The sequence below is a fragment of the Sinohyriopsis cumingii genome, chromosome 4, assembly GCF_028554795.1.
Source record: "Sinohyriopsis cumingii isolate HCF-2022 chromosome 4, ASM2855479v2, whole genome shotgun sequence".
NCBI lineage: Eukaryota > Metazoa > Mollusca > Bivalvia > Unionida > Unionidae > Sinohyriopsis > Sinohyriopsis cumingii.
In genome coordinates, this window is record NC_142964.1 from 82,966,884 (window position 1) to 82,984,917 (window position 18,034).

At 35.7% G+C, this 18,034-nt stretch overlaps 1 protein-coding gene across 8 annotated transcripts in view; it reads right to left on the reverse strand.

Annotated features, from left to right (window-relative positions):
• Positions 1-18,034, reverse strand: part of LOC149801553 (zinc finger RNA-binding protein-like) — a 78,074-nt gene that overhangs the window by 55,180 nt on the left and 4,860 nt on the right. For all 8 annotated transcript variants that reach the window (XR_016420680.1, XM_089955759.1, XM_089955764.1 and 5 more), the window contains exons 2-3: positions 10,572-10,772; positions 5,613-5,700 (exon numbers count right to left, since the gene is read on the reverse strand). Coding sequence is in view for 7 of the 8 variants with exons in the window: in XM_089955759.1 (XP_089811885.1) it covers positions 5,613-5,700; positions 10,572-10,772 (289 nt within the window). In the remaining variant the exon portion in view is untranslated. The remainder of the gene's footprint in view (positions 1-5,612; positions 5,701-10,571; positions 10,773-18,034) is intronic.

An 18,034-nucleotide genomic window follows, 5' to 3' on the forward strand; every position in this document is an offset into this window, starting at 1 on the left:
CTAACGCACTCTCCTTTATGGATCAGTGCCATCTCACCCGTCTTAGTGAGTTAGAGTATCTAATTCAACCAATGTGGGTAGGTGAGAAATCTTGCCAGACGATTTCTGTGCATCAAACTGGAAAAGTCTATGTATTTGACACATGGGTAGATAAAACACTGCAACATATCTCAAGTGGATTTTTGGGTTATTTTTTTTATATTATAGTGTGTATGTTATTATTATTATTACTATTATTATTATAAAACCTTAAGTTTCTTTATTTCATAGCTGCCAACCCAGCCATCCCAACTACAAAACTACTATTTATAACAAAAATACTGATTTTCATAATAATTTTAAAAATTTTAATACATATGTAACTATTTACAACATCTACAACCATCAGTAAAAGTAGGACAATAACTTAATTATGTAATGTCAATGTTGCATGTGTTGCATACCTGCACCTTCTGAATGGACACTGGCTGTTTATAGAAGCCTTTTCCACACCTTGTATTTTCAATCATTTTCAATAACAATGTACCATCTTTCACTGATGATCTGAAATCTGTGCAATTTTTTACTGAACTGTTTTCGTTCTAGCTCACAGATAATCTTGTGCAATAGTACTGTCTGGAAAAAGTGAGCAACACTAATAAATGAACGAGGAAGGGTTACTTCTATAAGAAATTTAGCAAACTGAACTTCAAAGATTGCATTACAGTGCTCAAAGAATTTTGTTTAGACATAGGACCAAGGCTGACGACTTAAAAAAATTCAGTAGCGGGTTTGAAGTTAATGCAAGTGGTAGTATTCATCACTACACTCTACAGACTGGATTGTCCTGGAGTTTAAACTTCTCTGTTGTATTCTCTGAGCCAATCATGGTCAGACCCAAGTTGACATATGTCAATATGTTGTCTACAGTTATGCGCAAAGAATCAATTGTGTCTCCCCCACCTTATTTATCTTTGCTTGCTGGTGTGTTTCACAAAGTAAAACTCTGTCGATCATTCTGAAGTTTTTGTTTAGGCTTTGCTGATACTATTGATAGATAACTGCTTCGTAAATCAGCTTTAAAAATTAATCACACATGAACATTATTCTGACAAATGAAATGATCATGCTTTGCGCTTTATATAGGCAGTAATATCTGACTTCAAAGAAACGTTGCTGCTGTTCACAAACTTGTCAAAATCCTATAATACATATGGCTTAAACATTTTCATTCAAAGCAATGATACTTAATACCTTTTCTTCTCCTACACATATTGAGTATCTCTTTGATTTACCTATTGGGTTATTCCAAATCCTGAGAGTAACTATGCAAATTAGCACACTGGGCTCTCCCACTGCAGTCTTCAAACAGATCTCACTGGCTACTGTCAGCCAATTAAGTAATATGTGAGATGATGGTTAATACCCAACTTCTTTGCCTTTTAATTAATGCTGTTTAAACTGCCCAAAGGATAGTTTTATATCAGCTCCAATTATGACTGTTCACTGTTTATATATACTACACGTAATGGGCATATACTGATAGTGGTGGTGGTTTTTTTTTTCTATTTGAAAGATTATTGAAAATTGTTTTCATGAAGCACAACCATGTCAAGGGATTGGGAGTACACAATTTAGCATGACATGCCATAATAAAATTTGATTAAAATCAGATCTCCACTTCAAGCAGGACAGTTGCAATCTGATTTTAATCGGACGGTGCTGGGTCATGACAGGTATGTCAACATCTTGAAAATACATTTCCGCAGTTTTCTCTGACAAATTTGATTTTTTTTTGACAAGTCTAATGGTGACTTCTTTTCAAATACAGAACAGGCCTATCTAAAATTAGATGGGCTCTGGCATTGGGCTATTGGATTTTATGAGCACTGAAAAACATCAAGGTTCTCTCTGGTATTTATAAACATCATAGATTCAGGCTGAGCTGTTGAAAATGAAGCAGCAAGCTGATGTTTATTAGCTTTCTCATGCAGTTTTACGTCATGTATGCCTCCATGCCCAATCGCAAAATCACAATTACATAATTGTAAAGGACAAAATTTGCTTCTTTACTAGAATGTTTCACAAATCTAAACATGATGGTATAACTGTCCTTCCAGTTCTATTTTTATTATGCTGGAGAAGATCCAAAATCTTCTTTTTTCCTTTCGATATGGCCAGAAGATGAATATTACAAAAATGAGATACAGTGCTTTTGTACAATCCAATATGGTGGTTAAAAACTGGCATGGTAACCTCGATTTTAAATAAACCAATCTTATTTTAGAACTCTACATCCCTATATACATGCGATACTTTTCTTTCAGAATGGAAACGGGTGCCCATTTTAAAACAGAACATTGCAAGAAAATCATACACCTGTATTCAGGTCCAAAATACTGAACTAATACAGGGAAAACGGGAAACTAGGCAGCTGTGTTATTTTTCTTATTATTCTATCAACTGGCAATTTGCTTTCTCCCACGCTTCTTTCATTGTTATCAGTCAAGTAATTAAGATTTCATTTTATTAAACAAAACATTTCATGTTCAATATCAATCTATACTACAACACAAAATATTATAAAACAAATTTTTCACATTCAAGAAAAGACTGTATAAGTTATGTATACACATTAACGCCCTCCCAAACAAGACCATTTCCCCATGACCACCAGATGCTCTACTTCCACCACTGCTCCGTTACTTCTTATTATCAAATATGATCAGATTCTATAAAAAGCTTTGGAGTTCTATTTTAAAAATTGTTCTATATATTAGCAAAGACAGCTGTAATTAATGGTAGATCAAGATAATCGGTAAAAAATGGAAATGTTTTCTTGCCAGCCACAAGTTTGCTGAAAATCTATTCAGCAGTCATGAAGAGCAGTTTAGTGGTTTTTCTATTTTGTTATAACAATGATGGCCTCATTTTATGCTGGATCAGCAACATTTCTGACAATGATCAAATTCTGTTTAGCAGTTATAGCGTAGATACAGTTTAATAGTTGTTCTATGTAATGAAGTGAACGATTTTTTAAGGATGAAAACCTTTTTTTGAAAATGCAAGGCAACCCCTCAAATTCAATGATTTTACAAGGTTCTACAAATCATGTCTTTGTAAAGTTGCTTGTTTAGAAGTTGGTTAAAGATCTTTCTTTAGTAATGGCAGTCATATTTTATGGGAGACCACATCTATTTATACAAATTAAATGCCACATAGCTCTCTGTCAAATCTGGTCCAGGTTGATTCTCTGATTGTATTTTAATGGCACACCAACATTGTTAGGCTATTTAGCGCCATACAAAATGTTATATTGTTGTTGTTGTTGTGGGGTTTAATGCCATTTTTCAGCACACAATAGGCTATACATGGCGACCAGTATTAATGGTGGAGGAAGAACCCGGGAAAACCCTGATATATATATATATATATATATATATATATATACACACACACACACACATACTCAGTAGTCCCCGTCTTGAACAGCCCCCCCCCCCGACCAGCGGCCACCCGCTCCTTATGGCCAGAATCCGTTGGCACCGACGAGTTTGTGTTTAAAAGTACCCCTCGCGAAAGGCCACCCAGCAAGCATCCGCATTTTATTTGAATATGTATCCAGAACAGGTATTTTATTCATAACGTGTGTTAAGTAATCCGATTTTTGTTTCCCGATGTCAGGTTTTCGTTACTGAAAGTGTTGAGTAAAGTACATGTACCACTAAGGTTAATATTATATCATTTACGCCTCATGAGAAGCCAAATTTATTCCATAAAAACCAAGAAAGACTCAAATTTTAATCCATACAAAAAGCTAAGTATATGTAATCGAATTAGCCTTACTGCTGTGTTATCGTAAGATGTAGGGTTTAGTCACTCTGATAATTGTTAAGATTACAATTATTGAACAGTAGTAACAGCTGAGAACTGGCAGTATCAATGTACAATACCCAAGTTAGCAGGAAAATGGTTTGATAGCCTTTATGGCTTCCCCTAGTAAGATGTTGAGCTTGTTCGCTTTGATAATTAGTGGCTATTACTACTGACAATAATTGTCAAAATTACAAATTCTAACGGCCGCGAGGTCAAATCTGTGTGATGCTAATGGTACATATCGAAGCCATTTTGGTTTCTCTCACTTAGTGTAAAGAAATGTATAACAACAATAGGGTACCAGACTGCGACTAACGAATCACGTGACAAGATCACTTCCTTTAAAAACACACAGCAATTTGTTTAGATGCATACAAAATTGTTAACAGTATTGCAACATGAATAACTTACTGCAAAAAGATCAATATGTCATCGAGGAAAAGAAAAATTCTCAGTTTAGAAAAGAAAGTGAATGTAATTCAACTGATGGGTGTGTGTGTGTGTTGAGGATCCTTGCAGAAAACTAATGTTGGGAAGACTCAGATAAACAATATTGTGAAAGATAATGAAACAATTCTGCAGAAGTGGGAAGGTGAAATGGATGGAGAAAGGAAGATTGTTTCAGCCAGGAGACGTTTGTATCCTGATTTGAATGACAAGAAAAAGCAACAATTTTGTCAGTTGACGACTTTACCGCAAGTAACGGACGGTTGCACATATTTCAATTGCAGCACAATATTAAGTGTTCTGTCCTTAGTGGAGAATCAGCTGATGTTAATAATGAAGTTGTCGAAGATTGGAACAAAAGACTAAACTATATATGCAGGGGATATTACAGCAAGGATATTTTTAATTGTGACAAGATTGGTTTGTTTTTTATACTGTTACCAACAAAGTGACACATGATGTGATCTTAACATAATTATAAAGACAGTTTTAAAACTATATTAATGGTTATTCATAGCATTGTTTTGAAAATGATGACTGTTTTACATTTATTTCACAACATGCCTGTGATTTTTCAATGAAAATATTAAATGTTTTATAATTAAATGTACTTGTGACTTTCTTCATATGTATTTACTATTCGCATTTGTCATCCCCCCTCTAGAAAGGCCACCCTCATTATAAGGCCACTTCCCTGCTGCATTAGGGGTGGCCTTATAAGAGGGGGACTACTGTGTATATATATTACATAAAACTGCTCTAGGTGATGGCAGGAATTCTATAATACAAGTGATGTTTATTGCATCAAAGAGTTCCTTCATGTCATGCACATTATAATACTGATCACTCAAATGTTGCAGGTCGAAACACTATCATTAAGTACTTAACAGTGAATGGTTCATTGCAAGAAACACTCTGGTGGGTCTTCACCTTTTAGTATGTAAGACTGGGTTATATAAGTATGACCAATTCGGATTCGTGCAATGACTACCTCCTAAATATGCATGGTTCTGTAGGAATGAGTCCATTCTCCTAGGGTTGGCTTGATGGCGTCAAGTTTATTATTCACTACATCATTCCATGACACCTGCCACTTCTGGCGTAAAGTCTCTTTGATACTAGGTTTAAAATCATGATATGGTATTTTAGAATCAGTTGGTTCTTGAGATAGGGCCATTTTAGCAGCGCGATCTGCTTTTTCATCACCTCTAATACCAAAATTGGTTCAGGTGTGTTTGAGAAGGAAAACAGCAGAGTCAGATCATAAACACACTTGACCTCATAAGTATGATAAATACAAAATCACCTACATGTACCAGCACCATACTGACTCTCCGCAGCAGTATAGGTCGCCTGAGCAGGTTGGTAGTATGTCTTTTGTTCATAAGTTACTGCTGGCTGAAAAATAAAATAACAAAAATTCACACATTCAATAAAGAAAAACAGGCTCATAAGAACATATAATCCTATGTCCCAAAAGCAGAGAGAAGAATGTTGAGTTGCACACAATAAAGGTTCCCACCAGCACTATTACTACAAAAAAGCCACAACAAATGTTCATACATGTACTTGGTTGGGTGGGGGAAAAGGGTACATGGTTCAATAATCATTTTATAATCAAAAGAGGTCAAACTAGACTTGAATATTAGGGAGAAGTGACTTCTTTTGGACAGAATAAGCAGAAGTGAGAGCTGAACAGGGAGAAATGGTAGGAAATACATTACATACATACATACATTTAGAGAACAGGGAGAAGTGAGAGCTGAACTGGGAGAAGTAGAAATAAAGCGTGAAAAGCAATATGGGTGTTATGTGTGAATGTTTTATTTATATGAAGTATATTCATACTTGATTGTTATATTTGCATGGAGAATTATTAAACACTGTATTCTGGCCACATGAAAAAAAAGAGTATGCACAAACTATACATTGTAATTAATTTTAAATGACAGTACTTAATTACAAATAGATACAAATACCTAATCAACTGCCCCATAAACAAGGTATGTATAGGGTTCTATTTAATATCTAAAACTTCACAAGAAAAAGGCATTAGAAAACTTTAAAAACAAGTCTGAAACAACCCCAGTGACAAATTTTGAGAAACAAAATTCATGAACTTGTTATGAACTTTCACTGACCATTTTTTAAAATAAAAACTTAACAAACTAGAGAAAAACAAAACTTATGACACATTAATTACAGCTGAACAGAAAGCATAGTATAATATAGATCAATGGTTCTTAATCCATGGGTCATCACCCAAATTTGGTCACCATGCTATTCTGAATGGGTTGCAGAGATCAATTTTAATAATTTTAAATTTCCTACTCTCATTTCTTTTTCTTTTTTTAAAAGAAAACATCATTGTTCAGAAAGTGCTTCTCAAATTATACATCATATAACACTGGACAACAAATTTTTACAAAAGTCATGTTACTGAAATAAAATTAGTCAATTCTTATCAATTTTTATGTGCTGAACACGAATATGACAGTCAAATTGCAAAATTGGCTCTAGTTTTTTTGTAATCTGCAAGAAATTAATGTTTACATAACGAAATGCATTCCAATAGTAAAAGGTCAACTGTAATAGCCTACCTATAAAAAATCAAGTCATTGACTACATCTTAGATTTCTTCGCCTGTCTCTTGTACAGCTGTTCGGGAGCATCTCTGAGGAGTGTCCAGCAGTAGTCAGCCAGCATTGTAGTGGACCATTTTCCCTGGTATCTTTGTTCCATTGTTGCGATATCTTGATGAAAACGTTCGCCGTGTTCATCACTAACAATACCACAGTTGCTAGGAAAGAAATCCAAATGGGAATGAAGGAAGTGAATCTTTAGAGACATATTGCAGCCAAGTTTCTTATACTTCATCAACATGTCTTCTACTAGTTCCTTATAGTTTTCTGCCCTAACATTTCCGAGGAAGTTTGTAGAAACTAGGCGAAAAGCATTCCATGCTTGTTTCGCGTCACCTTCCAGCAAGTTGTTGAACCGGTCATCTTTGAAAAGCTCTCGAATCTGAGGACCCACAAAAACTCCCTCTTTAATCTTTGCTTCGCTGAGTCGAGGGAATTTTTCATGCAGGTATCGGAATGCTGGCAAAGTCCGGTCAATGGCTTTCACGAAGTTCTTCATCAAACCTAGTTTGATGTGAAGGGGTGGTAGCAAGATTTTCTGAGCCTCAACCAGAGCTGGGTGTTGGATATTCTTCTCTCCAATGGCTACATTCTGCCTGTGAGTCCATTCCTTCCTCATGTAGTGCATTTCCCTTGCTCGGCTATCCCACTCGCATAAGAAACACATGAATTTTGTATATCCTTGCTGCAGTCCCATTAAAAGGGCAACTACCTTCAAATCACCACAGAGGTGCCAGCTGTACTTGTTATACTCAATGGAATTCAGTAGCTGCCTTAAGTTATCGTATGTCTCTTTCATGTGGACAGCATACGCTACTGGAATAGATGGAAGAATGTTTCCATTGTGCAAAAGCACAGCCTTGAGACTCAGTTTCGAAGAGTCCACAAATAGTCTCCATTCTTGTGGGTCATGAGTGATTTTTAAAGCATTCATGAGGCCCTCAATATCGGAACAGAATATCAGATTACTTTCCTTTCTGAAGAAAGGCTCCAATTGCTGGTGGCGCTTTCGATATGCAGTAATTGTGACATCTTCTTCTAGAAGATTCCATTGTTGGAGTCTTGATCCTAGCAATTCTGCCTTGTTCTTTGATAAGTCCAAATCACGAATCAGGTCATTTAGTTCTTCCTGTGTTATTCTGTGTGGGGTTGATGATGCACCACAGTGAAAATCTGGATCACTGCATGCTGATGGACCAGGAGAAGAACAGGTCGACTCACCTTTGTCTTTGTCAGATGAATCAAGAGAATATTCTGCTGGAGGTTCTGGAATAGGAAGTCCCTCACCATGTGGAACTGGTCTCAATGCAGACGGAATGTTTGGGTAGACTATTCTCGACTTCTTTCGCTTCGTTATTCCGCCGGAAAGAGGAGGAACCAAGCAGAAGTAACAGTCATTTAGGTGGTTGCTTGGCTCTCTCCACACCATTGGGACTGCAAACGGCATTGATGACCTTTTGCAATTCAACCACTGTGAAAGCTGTGTTGTACATGTAGCACAGCATATATGCGGAGCCCAAGGCTTGTCTTGGTCACCAACCTTGCATCCGAAGTAAAGATGATATGCCTTCTTCACTTGAGAATTGATACTTTTCTTCTGGTTGGCAAATGTCACTTCCCCACAAATATAGCAAAAATTGTCCGCGGTATTAACACACTTTCGAGGCATTACTGTTCTTTATTGTACGTAAATGGATAAAATAATAAGTTTTATGTAACAGTAGCTTGAACTGTCTCGCACAACGTCTAAAATATTTTAAATGCTGAACCTATCTGATTGGGCTTTATATAGTACACTGCTTACGTCAGCTTCAGCAGCCGCCTGGCATTAGTATAATAGGCCTACACATGTATAGTACACTGCTGACGTCAACTTACTTCAGCAGCCGCATGGCATTAGTATTGCATTGCATCAGAAAATGATGCAATCAACTGTGGATGATGTGAGCATGATGGTATTATGCAATGTTACATCATTATTCCGGATGTTGCTGCAGTCCTACTGGAGAAATTTACACAGTGAAACATAGAAAATGAGGTATATGAATATCTTCAAAACGAGAGCCAATACAAATTTTTCACGGTTATATTCGTGTTCGGCACACCAAAATACTACAGATTAGGGCCTTTTCAAGTTAGTAATGATTTCACTGTTGACCAGTGTAATTATCCCATATATTTTCAATCTAATATTTAAAGATTTTTCTAGCATCACACTTGTCCTCCAAGTGACCCTCATTAAAGGGTCTCCAGCATACTCAATGCAATGCTAAAGTTTCAAGTACATATTTAGACTTTTCTTTCTACGATTCGTATGCTTTCCTTAATTTATGTGCCTAATGAATTGCAAGAACAGTTTAATGAACAGGTACTTCCTAGATGCACTGCTGTCTGCCATTACTATCCCTGATAAGTCCAAGTTTTCTGACTAATTTTACGAAGAAATTTCACATCAGTTCAAATTATCAATAAATATATTTATGTGGTGCTTTTACTTCAAAGCTTCTGTTCTTAAACACATACTGTTCTAAGTTTCAAAGCAAAAGAAGGAAGTTTTTGATCATCAAATTGGAAATGGGGCAGTGATAATATATGATATACCAGCATGAAGTAATTTTGCCTGTGGCTTGCCACATCGAATTACTCAGCTGGGTTGAGAAATTATTTCCAAAGTCATCCACTACTGCCACTCAGAGTGCATTTAAAAATGTTAACAGGGTGAAATCATTTTCACTTAAATTGCTAAAACTATGAAATACAACACAAAAAACCTGTGCCACAAAAATGTTATCTTTTAACTCTAGCAATACATGTTTTTGCAGACAAATCTCAAAAGATTTCAAGACATTGTTTAAAAAAGGTGCTCTGTAAGGTCTAATGGAGATTAGTGTATCCCCTAGGGTGAAAGACAGAGTAAAAAATTCATATGCAGTCAAAATTGAGGGTCAGATGGAGTAAAAAACAAAATTTGGCATAAAAACAGGGGGTGTCATTAAAATTGTGGGCGTCCCTGAAGCTAAAAATGAGGGTAAAGAGAAACAATGTCCACCAGGGATCATCCTGGGCTTTGCCAATGTTGCAAATTGCGAATTTTTTCCTTATTGGCGACAAAATATACCATCTGGTGATTTTTTTGGCAACAACTTTTTAAAAGCCAGGACCCTCCCTGCTGTCCACTATTACAAAATGATACTGCAGTGACTTTTCTAAGAGGGCAATAAAACTTCATCCATCCAGTGTGTGCTATGATCAGGGCATCCACAATGATGTGAAGAGACCAATGTCCACCCAAAACATGAAGTTTCCAAAATCTGCAAAAAATCATGTAATGTACAAACGTGAGCCACAAGTGTACAAGAATGGGGGATTCCAGACTCTTCTTTTTTTTATAGTTGAGGTAATAATAGGCAACTGTTAAGGATTTTAAGCCATTCAATGGAGCATTTATTAGGTCAATCACATTCAACAAGGATCCAGGGTAACAGCAATCTACAATGAAATTTACCTGCTTGAAACTTGCATGCATGGAAACATTTTTTTGAATACTTTACATTATTATCATTAGGAAGTTTTTTAAAAATAATTAAAGCATGATTATATCCATGTCCCACATGAAGATCAACTTACCGTTACAGCTACTTGAGTTCTTGCATATGCATATTGTGGAGCAGCATGGGCTGTCTGGTACGTATCATAAGCCTGACCAGCTCTTTGAGCAGTGGCATATGCTGCCTGTGGTGCTGCAGTAACATATGCAGTCTGCACTGTTGGGTATGCAGTCGCTTGCTGGGCTGCATTGGCAGCTGGGTAGACAAAATGATGTGCCATCTATAAATATAAAAAACAAAACAATTTCATTTAATATGTTTGTGATTCTATTTGGTTTTAAAGCCCCTTTTAAAATCCCTTTCTATACATGACCAACTATTACGTATTAGCCGAGAAATATGAATTAATATGGTGTCTGCTGATATTTTAGTACCTAGTAACATGAATTAATATGGTGTCTGCAGATATTTTAGTACCTAGTACACCTTTTGCTTGATTCTTTGCTATAGCTAATCACATATGTGAATGAAAATGATAAATCAATAATTATGAACCTTAATAATGTTGCATGCGCTTGGTGTTCTGTGCATGATTAATCAATTGAAACGAGTTGACGTAAGTCACGACTGTGACTAGTAACTGTTATGCAGGTAGAATTTACATGCCTTTTAACCATTTTTTCCACCCCTTTGGTTTCATAACAAAGACTTATGTGATTGCATCTGACCCTCTTAATTGGCCAAATATGCACCCAACATGTACATTTCCATAAAGCACAGAATTCTTAACCTTTCTGAAGATATTTTTGAAAATTTTCAGTAATGGGCCAGGCCTGAGCAAATCCCATAGCCTGGCGTCCCCCACTAGTCATTTTTGAAGTCGGACAAGTAAAATTTTACAAGTCGCTAGTCCGGAACAAGTGCTTTTGAAAAAAGTCTGGCTAGTCCTTAGTTTCGTGCTTTAATCACTATATCTACCTTTATTTGGCCAATCATGCCCTCCGGGCATACTGAATACTTGATTCTACCCCTCTTCTTGTATACATTTACATCCTGCTACTGCTTGACTGCATATTGGGCTAAGCGACCAAATTATCGGCAAATCAAAACACGTCAAACAAAGGAAAGCCAAAGGAGAGCGGCTCATTATGATTTTAATCCAGCAAGACAGTGTAATTAAATTAATGAACGGTACTTTACCGACATCAGTGTTGGTTGCCTTTATGAACTGATTAAATGAACGTAATAATTCTTTAATTTATAATTGATTATACAGATGATTACCTCCATGTGCGATATTGTGTTTGAAGCAAAACAATTATGCTAATTAATGAGCTGTTTCAGTTCGTATTTAAAAGAGAAAATTGATGTTATGATCACTTTAGATCAAGTTGTCAAGCAAGCTGACAGTTACTCTGTGGATAAAATGAGTTTGCTAAATTATCTGTGCAAGGAAGGTAATAATGGCGATTTGGAAAAGGTAAATTTGTTTGAAAATGGAGGGATAAAACGTAAGACAGATACTGAGTGTGCATAAGACGGATACTCGGTGTGAACGAGGATTTAGTTCTATGAACTTAATCAAGACTTCTTTAAGGAATTCCTTAATCCAAAAGAGTTTACAAATGCTAATGAACATTTCTGCAAATGGACCAGAGCTTGAGGACTTTAACCCAGACACAGCTATCAACTGCTGGCACAGCACTGGTGCAGGTGGCAGACATATACATGGATATATTTTCAAATCCATCGGCTAAAATATATATACATGAACCTAAAGAAGCCAAATGTATAACACCCAATGTTTTTGAAAAATTAAATTCTTTTAAGAAATAATTGTTGTATATTATTTAATTTTTTTTCTATGGATTAAGTCCATCTGTCTCATCAAATCTCGGCAAGTGATTACCAGTTTAGGACCAGTGAAAATTAAGGTGGGACTAGTGAAGAGAAAGGTGGGCCTAGTGAATTTTCTGAAACCACTTGTCCTGGACTAGTGGCTAAAAAAAATTTGCTCAGCCCTGTGTGCATTGCATGAAATAGTTTTAAATGAAGAGGGTCAGGCTTGTATCCAAAGCAAAAGATGCATCATCAACATGGTAGAAGTAATATATCTAGTTAGTGATGTCATTCCTAAGACTCTCAAATATGTTACACTGCAAAAGTATGTCAACGTTTGGACCAAAATCAGCACACCATATAACAATTTCACAACTTTTCAATCACCAGATATGTAATCTTAATAGAACTTATTCCCAGCCTAAGAGGTATTAATTTCTGGGGTGCTCCTTTCGGAATTGTTGGTGCTAAGCTACTGAGTTATAAATATAGATGAACCATTTCGCCAGTGTGTGAAACTCACCAAAAAATCCCTCAAATCCAAAGGGCAACCTGAAAATACTACTGGTCCTATCTTTTACCATACAAGAAGACAATGTAGTCAATGGCTCACTATTAAATTTAGATGAATCAGCCATTAGTAAGGTCGTTTGTAAACAGTGGCACCTCGTTATTTTTATTTTAAAATGTCATCATACTGTATACATGTACCCAACCCTATAAAAGTGTAGCCACGAGTAACTTGCGATTTGTTATGACAACTCGTTAGCCCAAAAATGTCAACAATGGAGGGAAAGTGATGAGGGAAGGATGACAGCTATCAACATCGTACATATAATAGTTTCAGGTAACAAAAAAAATTACATATTTGTTTTTGTTTTAATAATAATAAATACTTTTGTTTTATTACTTCTTTTAACATAATAATTGCAGTTTTTATAAAAACATTTTACCCCACATGAAACTCACTATAATTTATGTGTATAATTAAAGGCCATTATCTGTTGGCACCTATGAGTTTGTGTTCAAAAAAGTACCCCGCATGAAAGGCCACCCAGCTAACGCGACCAGCATATTAGTGCAATAATATAAAATGTACCCCTCACAAGCGGCCGCATTTTATTTTAATATGTATCCAGAACCAGTATTTTATTCATAATGTGTGTTAAGTAATCCGATTTCTGTTTACTGATGTCGGGTTTTTGTTATTGAAAGAAGTTTTGACTAAAGTACATGTACCACTAAGGTTAATATTATATCATTTCGCCTCACAAGAAGCCACATTTATTCCATAAAGCAGAGAAAGACTCAAATTTTAATCCATACAAACGAGTAAGTACATGTAATCCAATTAGCCTTACTGCTGTGTTATCATAAGATGTCCGGTTTCGTCACTCTGATAATTGTTAAGATTACAATTATTGAACAGTAGTAACAGCTGAGAAGTGGCAGCATCAATGTACAATACACAAGTCAGCAGGAAAATGGTTTGATAGCCTTTATGGCTTCCCCTAGTAAGATGTTGAGCTTGTTCCCTTTGATAATTAGTGGCTATTACTACTGAAAATAATTGTCAAAATTACAAATCCTAACAGCAGTGAGGTAAAATATGCATGATGTTAATGGTATGTATCGAAGCCATTTTTGGCTTCTCTCACTTAGTGTAAAGAAATGTATAACAACAATAGGGTACCAGACTGCGACTAACGAATCACGTGACAAGATCACTTCCTTTAAAAACACACGGCAATTTACTTAGATGCATAAAAAATTGTTTTTATCAGTATTGTAGTTGGCAATATGAAAAGATCAACATATTGAGAAAAAGAAAAATTCTCAGTTTGGAAGAGAAAGTGAAAGTAATTCAACTGACAGAGGTGTGTGTGTGTGGGGTGTCGAGGATAATTGCAGAAAACTAATGTCAGAAAGACTCAGATAAACAATATCGTGAAAGATAATGAAACAATTCTACAGAAGTGGGAAGCTGAAATGGACGGAGAAAGGAAGATTGTTTGAGCCAAGAGATGTATGTACCCTGATTTGAATGACAAGAAAAAGCAACAATTTTGTCAGTTGAATTGGGATATGACGACTTTACCACAACGGATGGCTGCACAGATTTGTCCTATATCACAAGTGAACTACTGTTTAAGGCTTTCACTTGAAACAAGCCACTAAAATATATTTATACGGTGCATGTAAAAACATGTTTTGTATATTCAATTTGTAGTTTGTACTTTTCTCCAAAAATATGTTATATATATCAAGATGATAAATAATTTTAGGTACCAAGTTTACAGATGTCAAGCTCATGGTCTATCTTTATTCAGAATTTAAGAATATTTTAGAAGTGAGCTAATATGATGGGAAAATTACCCTCATCCTGGTTCTGTGATTGTCTTTTAATAACTTCTGAATTGCTCATTCCTTTAGAGGAATCAATTTTAGTTTGTTTTAGTCAAGAATCATATTTATTTCAATCATTCATTGGTTTTACAAAGTGCTCATTGAGCCAAGGACTAAATTACTATCTTGGAATTGTGAATTCATTCAAGGACATTTCTGGGTCATATCATTGTGATACAGTGCAACCCCGTGGTCGTGGCATGGCTCCCGAAATTTTATGTATTCATGCACACATGAACAAATATTTTTTGTTCAAAGTACTTGAAATATTATGTTAAAATTTATTATCATTTTGGGGAAGAGTTCACATATGAATTCGAATATAATACGATTGTGGCCTGGCTTCTGAAATTTAACAATTTCACCAAGTTCTTGAAGTATTAAGCCAAAATAAACATTATCGGAAATCCTACTTATTACTGATCCATGAGTAAAGCCAGTAAGCCGTCTTTGTGATCGTCTTCAATTCTGTATAAAATCGTTGATCAAACAATAGCCGACACATGTTTCTTCTTTAACTGCATACACAACCAAGCAGCAGACAATGCGGTGGTTGATAAAAGATTCTCACAATTTAATAAACATCAAAAAATGAAAGCCGCCAACAATAAATAATGTCCACTTTATTAGCTGGATACTGAAAGGGCATGAAATTATACATGCATACAGCTTACAAAAATTTATAAAAGTGACTCGTAACCATTGCAGGCCTACTGCACTTAGTTCTTGGGTTTTACATGGATATGGTGTTTGTTTATGAACTCATTATTAATTTCCTATTTTTTTTATAAAGATATTTTACCGTTATGTAAAAGCAAGTTGTTCACTGCACTTTGCGCAATGACTAGTAGTTTTCACACCTTTCGATATTCACAAAATCTTAAGTAAAAGTTATAGGCATGCTGAAAGCATGTGTTCATTGTTAATTATTCTTGCTGTAGTCGTTCAAACGAAAAGGCAAACAAGTGTGAATTATTGGAAATTTGCAATGGACAAATTTACACAGCAACACGAGAAAATTTTAGCAGGATGAAATTTGTACAGACATCTTTCATAGACCCTGGAATGTAATGAACCATACACATGCTTCGTCTTTATTAACGTAATTTTGATGTTAATTTTTCCCATTGAATTCATACACATAATGATGATGGACAAAATTAACGAACGGTTTAAATATGTATGCAATTTTTGCAATGGAATTACATATATTATGGATTAATTGCATGCCCTGACGATACAATATCAGATGGCAAGTAAACGGTGTTGATACTCTGTTCATGCTGTATATTAGACACTGAATTCAGACACAATGATCTGGGGAAAAAATTACTGAATATTGTGTGTGTGTGTGTGATTAGTATTTTTTAATGTAGCTTTAACAATTTTTCAGTCATATCACTATGATGTCTGCAGTGTGGCAGTTTATAGTGATGTCTAGCACTGGGGCATCATGTCGCAGACACGTAGCATGATGTCCCACCCAATCACATTATCCTGACACCAGGCCGACCAGTCCTAACACTAACCTCTTAATGCTGAGCACCAAGCGAGGCAGCTGTTAGTACCATTTTTGTAAGTCTTTGGTATGATTTGGCCACGGTTCGAACCCACGACCTCCCGCATCTGAAGCGGACGCTCTAACCACTAGGTCACCGAAGCAGTACTGAATATTGTAAATCTGTGTAATTTTACAATGGAATTACATGCATTATAGATGAACTGCATGCCACAACGGCACGATAGTAAACAGTGTTGACACCCTATTCATCATATACATTAGACAGGAATACATGTATATGTGCCAAAGAGTTGTTCTCCGAAAAAGTAAAATACTGTAAAACCCTGCATTAATGTGACCCTGATATTAAAGCTATCCAATTTTGTGGACCCCAAATATTGCGTTATATCGGGGTTCCAATGTACATCAAGACTGTTAGCACAGTTGAATTTTACAAAACTTGTTGGTTTTTGCTCTTTTCTGTTACTTACAGACAACAAGGTCATAACAGAAAACTGGGGGCTTATCCATATGAATTATTCTAAAATAATTGCTGTTGAAATTTACAATGCACTTTCTAAATTACAGTGCAACCCCACTGTAACACAGTACTTGGGAGACATAGAACCTGACATGTTACAGACCAAACCATGTTATAAGCAACCAGGTCAGTTTGATGAAGAAAATGATGCATGTACCAAAAAAAATTGCAGGAGGATGGAGGTGGATAGGTAATAAATGCAGGCCCAAAAAGAATGCTTCATTGGCACAGTTACCATCATAAACTGATGCATATTAAATGAGAAATATACCTGTAGTGAAAACAAAGAAAGCATATATAATATTCAGGGATCGACCTGGGCTTCGACAAAGTTGCAAATTGCGATTTTTTCTTTTTTTCTTTGCAACAAAATATATCATTTGACGCTTATTTTGGCGACAACCTTTTTGGCTGTTTAATCTGTACATACAATCATGGATTCGGAGTGGAGACATTCAAAGGGACCATGAAAGGAAGCCACAAACTTGGATGCACAATGCACTGGAATATATCTGTTACATAAACAAATCCTTTGTTCACATTGGCAAACCCATCTTTACAGTGCATTGTTACATCATAATCCACTTATGCTGACATCCGGCCTTAGCTGCGATACACTCAGTCATGCTAATGGACTATACCTACAATCAACCGACCTCTGAAGATGTGAACAGAAACAGCGACAATTAATTGAACGACTGCAAATCCCTGTTGTTATTTTTACATGTACCAATAAAAGTTTTGCTGAAACTTTAGAGAAAACTGATTACCGCTGAAGTACTGATTGCTGTTATAAATACAAAGCAAATGAAAACAATCTCATTCAGAATTATATAGTGTCAACAGTGCATTTTATCATGGGTAAACGCAAGTTAGATTTTGCGTGTTCAACGTCTCATTCTAAGAATAAATTAACAAAATTAACCTCATTTGGATTTAGTGCAAATTCATCAGACAACACAATCACTTAACCTGATGTTACACCTGACAGTCCAACATCATCTACATGTAGTAATGCTTCAAATGCAACACCACATATGATGAACGGGTCAAAAGTAAAGCTGTACCAATTAATCGGCCATACTCATAATAGGGCCAATTATTAAAACAAATTTCCAAAATATGAATTCAATCATAACATTCATCTTGACATGGCTTGAATTTTAAATCAGAAATAAATAGTGGAAATTAAGGAATAAACATTTGTTTTGGGGGTTAATTAAAAGACAGTCTATTATTAAAAGTAAATACTTTT